The sequence below is a fragment of the Pleurodeles waltl genome, chromosome 1_1 (genome assembly GCF_031143425.1).
Source record: "Pleurodeles waltl isolate 20211129_DDA chromosome 1_1, aPleWal1.hap1.20221129, whole genome shotgun sequence".
NCBI lineage: Eukaryota > Metazoa > Chordata > Amphibia > Caudata > Salamandridae > Pleurodeles > Pleurodeles waltl.
The window spans coordinates 423,047,842-423,066,700 of NC_090436.1; the positions used below are offsets into that span (position 1 = coordinate 423,047,842).

Sequence of the window (18,859 nt, forward strand, 5' to 3'; positions counted from 1 at the left end):
ATGTGGGGTGTTTCCGCTGAGATCCTGTAGGAAGTTGGCTCTGTATGCACTATTTCAAAGTAAGGAATAGTATGCACAGAGTCCAAGGGTTCCCCTTAGAGGTAAGATAGTGGCAAAAAGAGATAATACTAATGCTCTATTTTATGGTAGTGTGGTCGAGCAGTAGGCTTATCAAAGGAGTAGTGTTAAGCATTTGTTGTACATACACACAGGCAATAAATGAGGAACACACACTCCGAGACAATTCCAGGCCAATAGGTTTTTGTATAGAAAAATATATTTTCTTAGTTTATTTTAAGAACCACAGGTTCAAATTCTACATGTAATATCTCATTTGAAAGGTATTGCAGGTAAGTACTTTAGGAACTTTGAATAATCACAATAGCATATATACTTTTTACATAAAACACATATAGCTATTTTAAAAGGGGACACAGTGCAATTTTCACAGTTCCTGGGGGAGGTAAAGTAATGTTAGTTCTTGCAGGTAAGTAAACCACCTTCGGGGTTCAGATTGGGGTCCAAAGTAGGCCACCGTTGGGGGTTCAGAGCAACCCCAAAGTCACCACACCAGCAGTTCAGGGCCGGTGAGGTGCAGAGTTCAAAGTGGTGCCCAAAACACATAGGCTTCAATGGAGAAGGGGGTGCCCCGGTTCCAGTCTGCCAGCAGGTAAGTACCCGCGTCTTCGGAGGGCAGACCAGGGGGGTTTTGTAGGGCACCGGGGGGACACAAGCTCACACAAAAAGTACACCCTCAGCAGCACGGGGGCGGCCGGGTGCAGTGTGCAAACACGCGTCGGGTTTTCAATAGGTTTCAATGAGAGACCAAGGGGTCTCTTCAGCGATGCAGGCAAGGGGGGGGGCTCCTCGGGGTAGCCACCACCTGGGCAAGGGAGAGGGCCTCCTGGGGGTCACTCCTGCACTGGAGTTCCGATCCTTCAGGTCCTGGGGGCTGCGGATGCAGGGTCTTTTCCAGGCGTCGGGATTTTGGATTCAGACAGTCGCGGTCAGGGGGAGCCTCGGGATTCCCTCTGCAGGCGTCGCTGTGGGGGCTCAGGGGGGACAATTTTGGTTACTCACAGTCTCGGAGTCGCCGGGGGGGTCCTCCCTGTAGCATTGTTTCTCCACCAGTCGAGTCGGGGTCGCCGGGTGCAGTGTTGCAAGTCTCATGCTTCTTGCGGGGATTGCAGGGGTCTTTAAATCCGCTCCTCTGGAAACAAAGTTACAGTCTTTGTTGAACAGGGCCGCTGTTCTCAGGAGTTTCTTGGTCCTTTGGAAGCAGGGCAGTCCTCTGAGGATTCAGAGGTCGCTGGTCCTGGGGAAAGCGTCGCTGGAGGAGTTTTCTTCTGAAGGAGGGAGACAGGCCGGTAGGGCTGGGGCCAAAGCAGTTGGTGTCTCCGTCTTCTCTGCAGGGGTTTTTCAGCTCAGCAGTCCTCTTCTTCGTAAGTTGCAGGAATCTGAGTTCCTAGGTTCTGGGGAGCCCCTAAATACTGAATTTAGGGGGGTGTTTAGGTCTGGGAGGGCAGTAGCCAATGGCTACTGTCCTTGAGGGTGGCTACACCCTCTTTGTGCCTCCTCCCTGAGGGGAGGGGGGCACATCCCTATTTCTATTGGAGGAATCCTCCTTCTACAAGATGGAGGATTTCTAAAAGTCAGAGTCACCTCAGCTCAGGACACCTTAGGGGCTGTCCTGACTGGCCAGTGACTCCTCCTTGTTTTTCTCATTATCTCTCCTGGACTTGCCGCCAAAAGTGGGGGCTTTGTCCAGGGGGCAGGCATCTCCACTAGCTGGAGTGCCCTGGGGCATTGTAACATGAAGCTTGAGCCTTTGAAGCTCACTGCTAGGTGTTACAGTTCCTGCAGGGGGGAGGTGTGAAGCACCTCCACCCAGAGCAGGCTTTGTTTCTGTCCTCAGAGAGCACAAAGGCTCTCACCGCATGGGGTCAGAAACTCGTCTCTCAGCAGCAGGCTGGCAGAGACCAGTCAGTCCTGCACTGAACAATTGGGTAAAATACAGGGGGCATCTCTAAGATGCCCTCTGTGTGCATTTTTTAATAAATCCAACACTGGCATCAGTGTGGGTTTATTATTCTGAGAAGTTTGATACTAAACTTCCCAGTATTCAGTGTAGCCATTATGGAGCTGTGGAGTTCGTTTTTGACAGACTCCCAGACCATATACTCTTATGGCTACCCTGCACTTACAATGTCTAAGGTTTTGCTAAGACACTGTAGGGGCATAGTGCTCATGCACATATGCCCTCACCTGTGGTATAGTGCACCCTGCCTTAGGGCTGTAAGGCCTGCTAGAGGGGTGACTTACCTGAGCCACAGGCAGTGTGAGGTTGGCATGGCACCCTGAGGGGAGTGCCATGTCGACTTAGTCATTTTCTTCCCACCAGCACACACAAGCTGGCCAGCAGTGTGTCTGTGCTGAGTGAGGGGTCCCTAGGGTGGCATAAGTCATGCTGCAGCCCTCAGAGACCTTCCCTGGCATCAGGGCCCTTGGTACCAGGGGTACCAGTTACAAGGGACTTACCTGGGTGCCAGGGTTGTGCCAATTGTGGAGACAATGGTACATTTTAGGTGAAAGAACACTGGTGCTGGGGCCTGGTTAGCAGGGTCCCAGCACACTTCTCAGTCAAGTCAGTATCAGGCAAAAAGTGGGGGGTAACTGCAACAGGGAGCCATTTCTTTACAGATCCTATATGGTCAAATGGGATAAGGCCACAAATATGTCTGGTCAGTGCTCTTATAAAAGTGAGACTGAAGCACATTTCTCCTTCTTTTGTCCATTATACGAGTGACCGCGCAAAAAATGGATATTGCCTTTATGTAGAGCCATGGATGCAAGACACTATTGGGAGGTTATGAGGGTTATGAAAACTGAAACCGAGAAGTAATCACATTTACGGTTTCCAGGTTTTATGCAGTGAGCATGGAAACTTAGATTAAAAATGGACACCTCAGTGGCTCCCTACATAAGTGAACCTTGAAGGGCCTGAGAGCATAGTTATTAAGATAATTGTTTTAAACTGTGAAATGTATTGATGTATTTTAAAATGCATGGGATTATATGAATTTTATCATACTACAGCACTTTAAGATCTATTGTTCCTTGGTTTTAGGAGTATAGTAGAGAGAGAATTCATATCCTTGTAATGTACAGAGGGCCCTTGGAATTAGAAGATTTTATAAGCTATAAGTTATATAGATCATTGTTTTAAACTGTGAATGTATTGATGTTTTTTTAAATGTAGGAAATTGTATGAATCCATTAATCTTATAGCTTTCTGACTTATTGATTTTATGGCTTTTGGCCGAAATAAAGTATTAATTGACTTAATCTTTGTAAAACGTTATTGTGTGGGAGCTGCTGGGCCCTCACTATTATGGAAAAAAAAATCTGGAGCAAAACTATGTTTGGTTTCAAAAAGCACATATTTCCACAGTAGGTCTTGACACCGAACACAGCTACTATGTGTGCTAATGTGCTCCTTGTGAAATATCACAATGCTGTCACTCTCAGTGGAGCCATCCAGTAGATATAGAGAGACAAGATATTCTAGAGAGACAAAATATTAATGTAATCAAAAGGTCTTGGTTAATGCCAGACCTAATTAGGGGCCCAGCTCTTAAAGGAAGTCACAAAAGTGCACCCCTGGTATTTATTCTCGCATTAGTGCACATTTACGACCCATGAATTAACAAGAATTTACAGACGTAGCCAGGAAATGGTACCTCTAGAACATATTTGTGAACTGCATTTTAGTTTGAGCAAATATGTGTAGGTTTGCTTATGTGAAAATCAGTTGAGCATGTACAAGTTCACTTTTCCTCCAATTCCTTTTTTCCCAACTGTTAGGAATACATTTCCAGGCTTTCTCAGTATGGAAAATGAGAGAAGAACTGGAGGAAAAAAAAAACCTAAAACGGGCAAGTTTGTAGGTTTGCACAGACTGATGTTTCTGCATTTTACATGTTGGATGTTTTTGTTGTTACAGCATTATCTGTGCACCAGCTGGCAGCTCAAGGAGAAATGCTGTATCTAGCCACCCGTATAGAACAAGGTGAGAATAAAAGGTTTTATAAAATATTATCATAGAAAAGACACAGTGCCCTATTTTCAAAAACTGCTTTAGCACGTTTTGGTCAGTAGCCGTTTATTGGCATTTATTTATGATACAGGGAAACAGCGCTATGCATACATCTTATTGTACTATAATGGATACAGTTTTGTCATAGCCATCTAGTTGTTATTCACCCATGTAAAGTTACATCTTCGAGAATTGCAGTAACAATTATATAACGCACAAGTAAACATAAGTATAATTTCGTAATTTTTGCTGGCTGATTTTATTGCACATTCAGTTGTAGTATAACATCATCTCCTAGTCTAAGTGAACTTTCCTTTTCAATCATATCTGCATTACACATGTTATTCCGCATCCTTTGGAACAAAAGTTAAGCCAGTGAACCCCCTCACTCAACAAAAGAACATGGCGTCCTTTCCCGACAGAATTAAAAGTGATGCTATGTGATAGTGTTCTGGATTTCTGATGACTTGTAGTATGGTCGGCTGTCACTAACATGTCGGCCATGTTTCTCTATTGTGCCCCTCCATGTGTTTTAAGGAGGCCTCCCATCCAACTTGGCCTGTATGCCAGCAGCAACATATCCATTCTGATAAAAATGTGCCCTTTCCAAGCGTTTATGGATGTGGGTCATGACACTGATTTCTGCGATGCACTGTTTTATCAGTTCCTAGTGCCATTTCGAGACCCGTGGGGGGAGGAGGGGACTCTGGTGGCCTTCCAGTTCATTGCTATGCTTCATGTTCCTTGAAATAGGGCCATGTCTAGGAATCTACTTCTGTGTTTGACTTCTGCTGGTCTTTTCTCAGTAACACCTGACCACCGTAATGGGCAATGGTCTACCTGTCAGGTCTGTTAATAAGTCTAATAGGAACTGCTTTAGCACGTTTAAGTATTGCAAGACTCTCATGGTATAAATTCTTCATTGTAAGTGTTTATCACACTGGGCATTTCTTCATCGTTCTTACTTCGTGCACTCCTTTCTGAAATCTGTACTTTTTCGCCACTTACCTGTCACTTGTCATGTTAGTGGGATACGCAGTTATTTATTTAAAAGAAACTTTATCAGAAATTGTTTTGGAGGAGGAAATGGGAGGGTTTGTTGTATCAGAGGAGAATGTATGTATCACCATGATATCCAGCAAGAACCCACAGTTCCCTAGTCGGCAGTTGCCATTTTAAGATTCTTTTTTCAGCCTATGTCTTCAGAAGCAAATGAGGGAGCTGCATCTCAAGAAACTTTGAAGCAGGCATTTTTTAAGCCAAAAAAAACCTGTTCCTCATTGTGGTGAAACTACGAAGAAGAATATAACTTTGTGGCTTATTTATTATGTGGCAGGCTGTACGCCGTTCTGCTAGGTCAGTGAAAGGATGTACTTTGCTGTCTTGGCAAAGAATAGCCCAACATATTTAGCGATCCATGCCATGGAGGCAGAGATCTCTGTGTATTCATAAGAGCCACTGAAGGTTACTAAAGCTTTGATGTATGGGGATCTTGTTCGGTGTGATTGCACAGAAACGTTTTGTCTTGTCTTGAACTGAACCATATCATGCTTTAATGTTCTCAAACGTGAAGCTGAAGAAACCTAGAGAGTTGCAAGATTAGGGTAAAGAATGGTAAACTTGTCTCACAACATGTCCCCAAATTGAGGAAGAGAATGCACTTTTATGTGTTAAACCCAGAATTTCAAAATGGTGCAGAAAGGGATGAAGGCAATATTTTCAATCGTATTGATACAGGTTCCCTGTAAGAGTAAATACAGTCCAAGTGCTATTTTAACAAGCATTTTCAATGCAACGGGTCTCGCATTTGCTTGAGTTAGAGATATTAGCGTTGTAAAGAAGAAAAAAACACAGCGCAATCGCACTATGTAAAATGCAGTGCTATCGCGCTCCGTGGAATATAAACAGATAAAGTGGTCCGGACCCCAGCCTCGTATGTTTTTAGTAGTTTACCGATGCTGTGTAGGTGGGCCAAACACCGGAAAAGGCATGACGTATGCATGCCATTCACAAAGGAAAGCAAGCGGATTTTAAAAGGAAAGCCCACAAACTAATGTAAGTGACTGACGTGACATGGGCTGAAGCCCAAAGAGAGATTACAGAATGGACGGAGCACTTTGCGCTCGCCCCTAAAAAGGGCAGCCAGCACACATGGGATGCACTTAGAAGAACAGGAATCATATTTCCTTCAAAAAATACTACATCGCCTACAAAGAAATAATCTGTACCTTCTATTACTAGCTCGTATTACGGGACTAAGTAGAGTGGTACTTAAGACTCCAGCTACAGCCAATGCAATCATCCTTGTAAGAGACAAAAAGGTTTGCACAATTACCTCCAGAGCCAAATATCAAGGCACATGTCAAGACAGACTCCTTAATTGTTGTGACTGCAGCAAAGCAACGGACAAATAATACATCTGCATGTCCACCTCATGAAACAATACAGTAAGTCTTAATGCAGTAGGGGTAAAATAGTGAAAACAGCAATGACACACATTAGATATTTCCCCCAGCTGCAAAAAGATATGAAGGAGGCTATTCAACACCTACCAAAGAAGAACAAGAAAATGACTTATTCTATAGCTCAGCAGGAGAAACAAACATCCTCTGTATGGTTAAAGAATGATACTGCCAGCACACGATTACGTACAAGTAGAGTATTAAAAGACACCTGGGGTTAATAATACCAGGGTGGAAATTTACGATCATTGACTCACTGACAAACATCTTTCTGGAACTATTATAGATGATTATCTGGACAAAAATGAAAAAATGCAAGTCAAACTTCAAAGTCCACAAGAGCATCACATATCAAATAACAGTTCTGCAGAGGATTACCACACCCCAGAAGTCAAGGTAAACTGTCCTTCCACTTGCACAGGGCTAGGGTCCATCAGTTACTACTGCGACCCAAACTCCTAACACAATGGCAAATAGCTTCTGTGTAGAGGAAGAGTAAAAATCCAATGCTTAAGAGGAAATGCTAAAAGTAAATGACTGCACCAAGATACCCTCACAACATGAAAAACTAGTAGAGGGCAGGCACCAGGATTCCATGCAGGAATGTCGAAGAATAACATCAAACAAATCGGTGTTAAACCTCATTCAGCAGAGATACTTTAGAGCACTAGAGAACATACCCCCATCATTGGGCCCAAAGGGTCAAAAATACATGAAGAAACATTTGACGTTCTTCCTAGAGGAAGAACAGGGGCATTTTTATGAATTGTATTAAGGAAAAGAGCAATAAAAACTGTACTCCGAAGGGAGCACAATAAGAGAGTGTACTCAAACCTTTTCTCAATGCCAAATCAAGCCCTAACTTTAGGAGCTATACTGGATTTGTGCTTCCTAAACAAATTTATGAAGAGACAACAGTTTCAGGTGACAACCCCACAAGAACTCAGAGCCTTGATGGAGAGCAGGGGCTGACTAGCTATGATAGACTTTAAAGCCACGTACATTGATGTACATGTGTACAAAGATCATTGAAAGTGCCTTCAGTTTGTACATGGGAACAATCAATACAGGTATAAGGTTTTGCTGTATGGAATAAAATATCTGCCCTAAGAGTTTTTATATAGGGTATAGGAGTAGTTGCAACTCTTTTTAGATGACAGTTTGTTTATGCTTCTCTGTATTTGGATGATTGGTTAATCAGTGGAAGTTAATTCCTTCACCCCCATAGCTGCTGGACCCCCCACACCCCACCTAGCTCTTTGGGGCACTTAGGCCTTCATAACTTTTTGTCCACATAAGCTGTCCACGCCAAATTTGCGTCCTTTTTTCTCCCAACATCCTAGGGATTCTACAGGTACCCAGAGTTTGTGGATTCCCAAGGAGAAGACCAAGAAATTAGCCAAAATACAGCAAACATTTTGATTTTTTTGCAGTAAAATGGGGAAAAAGGGCTGCAGAAGAAAGCTTGTGTTTGTTTCCCTGAACATGGCATCAACAAAGGGTTCGCAGTGCTAAAATCACCATTTTCACATCTTTCAGTAACAGGCAGACTTGGATCAGAAAACCACATTTTTTAACACACTTTTGGCATTTTACTGGGGCATACCCCATTTTTTCTATTTTTTGTGCTTTTAGCCTCCTTCCAGTTAGTGGCAGAACGAGTGTGAAACCAATGCTGGATCCCGGACATCAAAACATTTCTGAAAAGTAGACTTAATTCTGAATTCAGCAAGGGGTCATTGTGTAGATCCTACAAGGTGTTCCTACAGAAAATAACAGCTGACATAAAAAATATGCAATTTTCTCCTTGTTTTACTCTGTAAATTTTTCCTGGGATGTCATATTTTCAAAAATATTATACCGTTACATTGGCTGGACTCTTCTGGTTGCAGGGATATACAGGGCCTGTAGGTTCATCAAGAACCCTAGGTACCCAGAGCCAATAAAGGAGCTGCACCTTGCAATGGGTTTTCATTGTATACCCGGTGTACAGCAATTCATTTGGTGAAATGTAAAGAGTGAAAAATAGGTATTGAGGAAACCTTTGTATTTCCAAAATGAGCAGAAGATAAGGTGTTTAGGAGCAGTGGTTATTTGCACATCGCTGAATCCCAGGGTGCTCATACTAGCATGTGAATTACAGGGAATTTCTCAAATAGACTTCTTTTTTTTACACACTGTCTTACATTTGGAAGGAAAAAATGGGAAGAAAGACAAGGGGCAATTACACTTGTTCTGCTATTCTGTGTTCCCCCCCAAGTCTCCCGATACAAATGGTACCTCACTTGCATGGATAGGCCTAATGCCCGCGACAGGAAACGCACATGGACACATCACATTTTTACATTGAAATCTGACATGTTTTTTTTTAAATTCATGTAGTTTGTGTAACAGAAATGCAAGAACAAATTGAGTTTTTATTTATATATATATATCTAAGAGATCACTTTTATATGTGGGTGTGGTTTTCCCGGGGGCCTATCTCAGCCTCCAGGGAAACCACACACTTGTTGACAAGTGATCGCTATATATATATATATAATAATTTCAAAAGACAGTGAGACGTTTTTCCATCACCAAATGGCTGCACAATATCCCAGAGATCGTATGTAGTAGATAACGTGAAAAAAATCCAAAATGATCTTTATGAAATTCGTCAACACTTTTTTTTATTGAAAAATATATTAGAAAAACGTGTGAATATATGAAGATCAACAATCTAAAATAGTAGTAGTTCCAGAACACGCTGTCCCGGCCAAATGTCAACGCGTTTCGGCAAACACCTTCAACTGGAAATAATCTATATATAAATCTACATAGCTATAGCTATCTATATATTTTTTTTTAATAGCTGTATGGTTTCCTTGGGGGCCAAAGTGGAGTGGCCACTTCAGCTGGGACCACCCCTAAGGTGTCCAGAGCTGAACTGACCCGCTTCTTGCAGAATCCTCCATCTTGGTTTGGAAGACTGGGACCAATAGGCTTAGGTTTTTGTCTGCCTCCCCAAACCCAAAGGGAGTGGACACCAGAAGGGCGTAGTCACCCTCAGGGACAGTAGCCATTGGCTATTGCCCCCTGACCCCTGTAATGTCCCTAAATCCAAGATTTAGGGGCCTTCCTGAACCCAGCCCAACAGATTCCTGGCAATCTCAAGAAGACCACATCAAGAAAGACTGCTAAGCTGACGCCAGCAGAGAAGACTGAAGACACTAACTAATTTGGCCCAGCCCTGCCGGCCTGACTCCAGCTTCTGAAGCCCTTGCTACTAAAAGGTGAATGCATCCTGCAGGACCAGCAACCTCTAAAAACCTCAAGAGGACTGCCTGCACACCAGAGGACCAGGATCTCCTGTGGACAGAGGCCATGTCCAGAAACAAACTCCAACAAAGGACTCCAGAACCAGCCCAGATCCGCGAGTCCTGCACTTTGCACCCGACGCCCACGGCCCGTGTCCAGGTGGCCCAACGGACTAGAGCTGATCGCCAGGTGATTCTGACCTAGTGTCCACCCTGGGTTGACCCCTTCTGTCCCCTACAACAACACCTGCAGACTAAATCCAGAGGACCCCCTGCCTGGGAATGATCCAGACGAATATGCCCAATGCCAAAAGATACTCTGCACCTGCAGCCACCTGGCCTTGGGGAAACTGACATCTGGTACAGCAACGTGCCTCCTCACTGTCCAGCCTACTTGTAACCCTTGCTATCCCCCCTATGGAAAACCATTGGGACCCTGATGCTGTGTTTGCACCCTGCAAGCAGGCCTGATTCCGAGTGACCGCCAGTTTCTGTAGGACTTCGTTTTTAATCCTGCATCATCTTTGACCTATGCTCCCGGCTGGCCCCGTGTTGCTGGTGGTGGGTGTTTGGGGTTAACTTGAACCCCAACCTGTGAACATCCTAACCCCCGGAAACTGAAACCGTAAGTAGTGTACTTACCTTGATATTGAACTAATCCCCCCCCCCCCCAAAAAAAAAAACTGTGTTTGAAAATTGTCAACTTGTAAAACAGATAATTGCTATTTATTTGAAAACTGTATAACTTGCCAAATTGAAACAAAGTTGTGTTGACACACACACTTGCTACTTACTTGCAAATCTACGTGGTTCTAGAAATAAAGTAACAAAATGTATTTTTACTATATAAAAACCATTGGCCTGGAGTCATTGAGTGTGTGCTTCATTTTTTGTCTGTGTGTTTTCAACAAATGCTTTTCACTACCCTCTGATAAGCCTAACTGCTCAAGCACACTACCAGAAGAGAGAGCATTAGCTACTTTAGACTCTGTTAAGCACCTAGAGGAACACCTGGACTCTGAACACACTATGGGGGTCGATGACCGCCAGGGTCGGCGACCACGGAAGCACCGCCAACAGGCTGGCGGTGCTTCCTATTGTATTCCGACAGCCGCGGTCGCCCAGCCGGGTCCGGCGGTTTCCCGCCGGATTACCCCCGGCTGGGAGAATCCTCCATGGCGGCGCTGCTTGCAGCGCCGCCATGGGGATTCCGACCCCCTTCCCGCCAGCCTTTCGGGAACAGCTGTTGTGGGGCCCCTGGGGGCCCCTGCACTGCCCATGCCACTGGCATGGGCAGTGCAGGGGCCCCCTAACAGGGCCCCAGAAAGATTTTCGCTGTCTGCATTGCAGACAGTGAAAATCGCGACGGGTGCAACTGCACCCGTCGCACCCCTGCAACTCCGCCGGCTCCATTCGGAGCCGGCTTCATTGTTGCAGGGCCTTTCCCGCTGGGCCGGCGGGCGCTCCTTTGGCGGGCGCCCGCCAGCCCAGCGGGAAAGCCAGAATGGCCTCCGCGGTCTTTTGACCGCGGAGCGGCCAAGTGGCGGTTCCCGCCAAACTCGGAATGAGGGCCTATATCTCATTTTGATATAGTATATACAGAACCAGCTTCCTAAAATTATGAATTGACTTCGAAGTGTGAAGTGGTGGTTGGTGGTTAGTAAGATGCCAGAAGCAAAGAGCTAGATGCCATTGTTGGAGTATTTTGATTTGAAAAGGAAAACCATAGTAACAACAGATGCCAGTTTGAATGGCATGGGGGCTATGCTTTCCCAGTTGGTGGACTGGGAAGAGAGGGTAGTAGAATTTGCTTCTATTTACTAAAACGTGCTGAGATATGTAATTCAGTGGGTGAGTGTAGGAAGTTGGCCCTGTATGTGCTATTTCAAAGTAAGGAATAGCATGCACAGAGTCCAAGGGTTCCCCTTAGAGGTAAAATAGTGGTAAAAATAGATAATACTAATGCTCTATTTTGTGGTAGTGTGGTCGAGCAGTAGGCTTATCCAAGGAGTAGTGTTAAGCATTTGTTGTACATACACATAGACAATAAATGAGGTACACACACTCAGAGACAAATCCAGCCAATAGGTTTTTGTATAGAAAAATATCTTTTCTTAGTTTATTTTAAGAACCTCAGGTTCAAATTCTACATGTAATATCTCATTCGAAAGGTATTGCAGGTAAGTACTTTAGGAACTTCAAATCATCAAAATTGCATGTATACTTTTCAAGTTATTGACAAATAGCTGTTTTAAAAGTGGACACTTAGTGCAATTTTCACAGTTCCTGGGGGAGGTAAGTTTTTGTTAGTTTTACCAGGTAAGTAAGTCACTTACAGGGTTCAGTTCTTGGTCCAAGGTAGCCCACCGTTGGGGGTTCAGAGCAACCCCAAAGTCACCACACCAGCAGCTCAGGGCCGGTCAGGTGCAGAGTTCAAAGTGGTGCCCAAAACGCATAGGCTTCAATGGAGAGAAGGGGGTGCCCCGGTTCCAGTCTGCCAGCAGGTAAGTACCCGCGTCTTCGGAGGGCAGACCAGGGGGGTTTTGTAGGGCACCGGGGGGGACACCAGCCCACACAGAAATTTCACCCTCAGCGGCGCGGGGGCGGCCGGGTGCAGTGTTAGAACAAGCGTCGGGTTCGCAATGGAAGTCAATGAGAGATCAAGGGATCTCTTCAGCGCTGCAGGCAGGCAAGGGGGGGCTTCCTCGGGGAAACCTCCACTTGGGCAAGGGAGAGGGACTCCTGGGGGTCACTTCTGCAGTGAAAGTCCGGTCCTTCAGGTCCTGGGGGCTGCGGGTGCAGGGTCTTTTCCAGGCGTCGGGACTTAGGTTTCAGAGAGTCGCGGTCAGGGGAAGCCTCGGGATTCCCTCTGCAGGCGGCGCTGTGGGGGCTCAGGGGGGACAGGTTTTGGTACTCACAGTATCAGAGTAGTCCTGGGGTCCCTCCTGAGGTGTTGGATCGCCACCAGCCGAGTCGGGGTCGCCGGGTGCAGTGTTGCAAGTCTCACGCTTCTTGCGGGGAGCTTGCAGGGTTCTTTAAAGTTGCTGGAAACAAAGTTGCAGCTTTTCTTGGAGCAGGTCCGCTGTCCTCGGGAGTTTCTTGTCTTTTCGAAGCAGGGGCAGTCCTCAGAGGATGTCGAGGTCGCTGGTCCCTTTGGAAGGCGTCGCTGAAGCAGGATCTTTGGAAGGCAGGAGACAGGCCGGTGAGTTTCTGGAGCCAAGGCAGTTGTCGTCTTCTGGTCTTCCGCTGCAGGGGTTTTCAGCTGGGCAGTCCTTCTTCTTGTAGTTGCAGGAATCTAATTTTCTAGGGTTCAGGGTAGCCCTTAAATACTAAATTTAAGGGCGTGTTTAGGTCTGGGGGGTTAGTAGCCAATGGCTACTAGCCCTGAGGGTGGGTACACCCTCTTTGTGCCTCCTCCCAAGGGGAGGGGGTCACAATCCTAACCCTATTGGGGGAATCCTCCATCTGCAAGATGGAGGATTTCTAAAAGTTAGAGTCACTTCAGCTCAGGACACCTTAGGGGCTGTCCTGACTGGCCAGTGACTCCTCCTTGTTTTTCTCATTATTTTCTCCGGCCTTGCCGCCAAAAGTGGGGCCTGGCCGGAGGGGGCGGGCAACTCCACTAGCTGGAGTGTCCTGCTGGGTTGGCACAAAGGAGGTGAGCCTTTGAGGCTCACCGCCAGGTGTGACAATTCCTGCCTGGGGGAGGTGTTAGCATCTCCACCCAGTGCAGGCTTTGTTACTGGCCTCAGAGTGACAAAGGCACTCTCCCCATGGGGCCAGCAACATGTCTCGGTTTGTGGCAGGCTGCTAAAACTAGTCAGCCTACACAGATAGTCGGTTAAGTTTCAGGGGGCACCTCTAAGGTGCCCTCTGTGGTGTATTTTACAATAAAATGTACACTGGCATCAGTGTGCATTTATTGTGCTGAGAAGTTTGATACCAAACTTCCCAGTTTTCAGTGTAGCCATTATGGTGCTGTGGAGTTCGTGTTTGACAGACTCCCAGACCATATACTCTTATGGCTACCCTGCACTTACAATGTCTAAGGTTTTGTTTAGACACTGTAGGGGTACCATGCTCATGCACTGGTACCCTCACCTATGGTATAGTGCACCCTGCCTTAGGGCTGTAAGGCCTGCTAGAGGGGTGTCTTACCTATACTGCATAGGCAGTGAGAGGCTGGCATGGCACCCTGAGGGGAGTGCCATGTCGACTTACTCGTTTTGTCCTCACTAGCACACACAAGCTGGCAAGCAGTGTGTCTGTGCTGAGTGAGAGGTCTCCAGGGTGGCATAAGACATGCTGCAGCCCTTAGAGACCTTCCTTGGCATCAGGGCCCTTGGTACTAGAAGTACCAGTTACAAGGGACTTATCTGGATGCCAGGGTCTGCCAATTGTGGATACAAAAGTACAGGTTAGGGAAAGAACACTGGTGCTGGGGCCTGGTTAGCAGGCCTCAGCACACTTTCAATTGTAAACATAGCATCAGCAAAGGCAAAAAGTCAGGGGGCAACCATGCCAAGGAGGCATTTCCTTACAGTGAGCAGGAGGCACTAGCCTTCTGATGGGCAATCCAGCACTTCAAACGTTTCTAATGGGGTTTACCTTTTGTGTTGGACTCAAAGCCTTTGGTTTACATCTTTACTTGCAAAGGACAGAAAGGGCTACCCATAGAAACAGTTGATAGATGGGTTGCAATAGTTCGGTTTTTACTGTAGAATACTTTCCACAGTTTTAGAACAGTGCTGTAGATTGCCTTGAGGTTAGTAGAGGGGTTCTCAGATGGTGGGGGTGACCAGTGTCCATTGTTTTCAGTAGTGGAGAAATTTCTAGATGCCAGTAAGTTGGCCAATGCTAATGATAAGGGGGAATTATAGGGTGCTATGTGCAACCATTTAGGAAAAAGGTGGCCGAGGTTCTGTAACTTGTAAGCACAAAGAAGTTACGTTTGAAATGACTAAGGGAAGAATTGCATTATTTGGATGATGAATTGAGGAGAGGTGATAGGTGCCTTCACCATGAAGGGCATTTGGATAAGATTCTGATCTAGGGTAGAGCGAGGTAGCAGTTTTGGTGGCCAGGGGTGGATTGGCAATTTGTGGAGTTAGTTTAGGATTATTATACATTGTACCTGTAGCGATAAACCTCAGGCACCTACTGCCACTCCATTGTCGCCTTTGCTGATTCTGAAGAAATCATCAATCAAGGTGGGTTTGGAGATCTTGGGTCCTTTTGAGCTGCTGCCGAGATCAGACAAGCACAACATGCTGATGGTGGATTATTCTTCCATGCAGGTAGTCACTAGGTGCATTAGTTCAATTAACATTGGAGTTATTTTTCATTTCTTGAAAGACGTATTTTGCTGTAATGGTGTGTAGAATGCTGGCTCTTTATATACTGGACCAAAAAGAGGTACACTGTTTAAAGAGTCCAAGCAAACTCCAGAGGAATTATAGAGGCTGAAATGACACCCCAAATGATCTCTTTTGTGGTAGTGTGGGCGACCCGTTAATCCTATCAGAGGGTAGTACTAAGCATGTATTGCACACACACGTAGGCAGTTAGACATGCACTCAATGAAGAAATCCAACACCAATTTATAGAAATAACACATTTGTATACATTTTGATACCAAGATCAAAAGAATCAGGTGAGTATTTTTAAAGTTGGGAATTTTTACCGTTTGGAAAAGCTGACAGCAGTTCTTGGGTGTGGTAATGTTATCCTATGGGGAAAAAACAGGTACTGCATTCGGACACTTTGCAGCGACTTACAGGACTGTTCTCCAGGACTTAAGATGACTTTGAGGCAAAGTCCAAGGCCACACCAGCAGGTCAACTTGCGAGGCTCTGGGGCATCCGTGTGCAGAGATGTGTTACAGCATCTCATGTCCATTCACTTCAGTGGGGAATTGTTCGGTTGGGAAGTTGCTGCAAACTGGTACTGGGGGCCCAGTCCAGGGGAATCCACAGGCGGGCTCGACCCTTGAGGTCCCCTGGCACATAGGGACACATTTGGTTCACTTCTCCTCGGGCTTTGGGGCTTGGATGCCGTGGTGTCCTTTGGTGTCGGATCATGTGATGCGGTCCAGAAGTTACTCGCGGTTGGAGGGGTGGCCTGCAGAAAAGGCTGCAGGCAATGACTGGAAATCCAGTCTGGCTAAACCCAAGGGATAGGCTCAGCTCCAGACGGACTCAGGACCCAGTGGGCATTATCAACTCCCTCCGACTTAGGCTATTGGGCTTGGGTGTAGAGGTGCTTTGAGTTGTCTGGTTGCAGTGGTCAGGGACTTGCTCTCGGTCTTGGTGTGTTGGTGAAGAGGGGAAACAGGGCAGTGGGGCCACTCTTCTGAGTGGCCTTGTGGAATCTGACGTCCCTTGACTGCAGGTCTGCTGTGGTGCTGTTGGAATCCGAATTGGCCTACCAACAAGTCTTGGTTTCTGCAAGGGGTCCAGTACCCCAGGTATAGGTGCAGGGATAGTCAGAGTGGGGTCAGTGTTTCGGGACTTCTGTGAAGTGGCAGGGCTAACCTCCTGGACTCCAAAGAGTCTTTTTCTGGCTTATTGATCACTCGGAGGGCCTGATGTCTAACGGGGCAGAGTACCAGTCTTTACATTGGGTGCCTGCAGTGCAGGAAAGCAGCTCCTCTCCTCCAAGGGAGAATCTTTTGGTGATTGATGAAGTACTGGCAGCTCTCAGGGTTTCCTGGAGTCTGCACAGCGGAAGGATGAGTCTGTGTCTCCAAGAGGGTTGGGTGCAGCAGGCAGACTGGTAGGTTTTGCGCCAAGTCGGTTGTGCTCCTCTGTTCTCGGGTCAGCAATCTTCTTTGCCCACTCCTTTTGTGTCCATTGAAATCTGAAGTCCCAGTATCAGAAGGTCCCCTAAATAGTTAATTTAGAGGCATTAAGGGGAGTGAAGGGTAGTAGCTAGTGGGTTACTTACCCCAGGGTCACTAGGCCCCCTAGAAGACCACTTCCTTTGTGAGGTGGGCATCACCTATCGCAGAGTTCATATTTCCACCACTGATTTAGTGTTCACTTCAGGCTGGTCACTCTAGAGGTGTATCCAGCCTGCATGTGCAACACGCCTCCTGCATAGCTAATTTTCCCGCTTTTCCAGGTGCCAAATGGGTGCTGTCCAGGTGGTTACGCATCTCCTCACCTTTGAGGGGCGCTAGATCATTCCCCAAAGAAGGTGTACTGTTTGAAGCACCTGCCTTGGAATGCAGATTTGCAGGTCATCCTGTTGGGAGAGGGGTGTAACGCCCTCGCCAAAGCAGGCTTTGTTACTGACCACCCGAAGGCTGTCACCCTTGTCAGAAACTTGTTGGTTGGTAGCAGACTGGTGGAAACTAGTCAGTCAGCACAGCAGTAGTTGGTAGGTTTTTCTAAGGCACCCCTCTGGATGCATGTATTAATAAATCCACCAATGGAGTCAATTAAGATTTATTAATACGAGATGCTTAATAAGAAACGTCCCTAGTTTCAGTGAAACCATCATGTAGCTGGGGAACTCATGTTAATCAGTGTCCAGCACATGCACTTAAATGGTTTCCCATATCACTTATCATGTCTATGAATCAACAAAGGCATAATAGGGGCATAGCTACTCATGCAGCTAAGTTCTCACCTATAATATAATGCACCCTGCCTTAAAGGCATTTGACTTACAAATATTACAGGCAGTGTTAGGGGACATGGCACACAAGTGTGTTTTATGTTGGGTTTCACTTTTTCGAGCACTTTGTCAAGCAGCCTGCATTGGCAGTCTGTATGAGTTTGGTGCTGGGTCTTTTAGAGTGGCGCAAGTTATGCTTCAGCTCTTAGGGGACCCTCATTTGTACCTATGCCCTGGGTTCCAGAGATACCAATGACTAGGGACTTAACAAGAGTGATAAAGGCCTGATCACTTGGGTATCAAGTGACCAGTGGTCTTGTTTTTGGGGAAGGAGCAATGGCACTGGGGACCTGGTTAGCAGGAACCCAGTGCACCTCAATCAAAGTTGCATCATAAACGAGACAAACAGTGGAGAGACTACTGCAACCAAGACCCAGTTTCTTACAAGGTGTACCTGGAATTATTGTTACTGAAAATTGTGCTCACTTTGTTTTGAATGAGATGCAAGAGTTTCTGAAGAGCATGTTCCTTATACATCACAGGACTGTCCTTTAGGCTACGGAGTCTAACGGACTGGCAGAACGCATGAACAGAATCATGAAATTCTTTATAAAACGTGCTATGGAAGTTTGTCTCCCACTCGCATAGGTGAGGAAAGAAATTAATTGGACTCATTCCAACACCCTAATAGTATGACACAGATTTAGCTTTTTGTGTACCTGAGATGGAGGCTAGTGGGGTCCAGTCCCTATCCACACAGGTTGACTTGTGGGTCTAAGGTGAAGACATGGGATCATGCGCAATTAGGAGGGAGATATGTCGGAGACATTACAAAGCACTGTACAATGTGTGGAAGGGTGTAGAGGCAGAACAGTGAAGGGTGGGCCAAGATGTTTGTAGAAAAAAAAAATACTCGTATAGTGAATAGGGGCCATTCTGGGTTTACTGGTCTTTCAAAATACTAGACGTGAAAAATAATTTTGTTGTGGTGCAATCTGGTGATGTATGGAGCACGTTAGGGTTAGCCAAGGTAACAAGTTGAATAAGGAGTTCGTAACCAAGAATTTTGTGATGTGCAGATGGGATTGGGGGTCACAACTGATGATGGTGGTGCGTCATTGGACTGTTCCAAGACCAGGGAAAGCTAGAGAGCAATGTAAAGGCCACGTGTTGGAAAGGCTTCAAGTTGACTAAAAGCTATTTTTGTTTTTTGTATGAACGTAGTTGTTTCCCGTTCCATACTATCCCATTTTCACTTTGCCCTTTGTTGGTATTTGTTATTGGGGTTTTCATGTTGTCCACTGTGTTGCTGGGAATAAGTATATATGTTAATGAGGTAGGAGGGGTTAATGTGTTGTCTCTCCTCTGTTTTTGTTACCTCGTTC

At 45.9% G+C, this 18,859-nt stretch overlaps 1 protein-coding gene across 2 annotated transcripts in view; it reads left to right on the forward strand.

Annotated features, from left to right (window-relative positions):
- The window catches only part of ANKRA2 (ankyrin repeat family A member 2), a 105,605-nt gene that overhangs the window by 32,865 nt on the left and 53,881 nt on the right, over window positions 1–18,859 (forward strand). For both annotated transcript variants that reach the window (XM_069224014.1, XM_069224023.1), the window contains one exon: window positions 4,004–4,069. In XM_069224014.1, coding sequence (XP_069080115.1) covers window positions 4,004–4,069 — 66 coding nt within the window. The remainder of the gene's footprint in view (window positions 1–4,003; window positions 4,070–18,859) is intronic.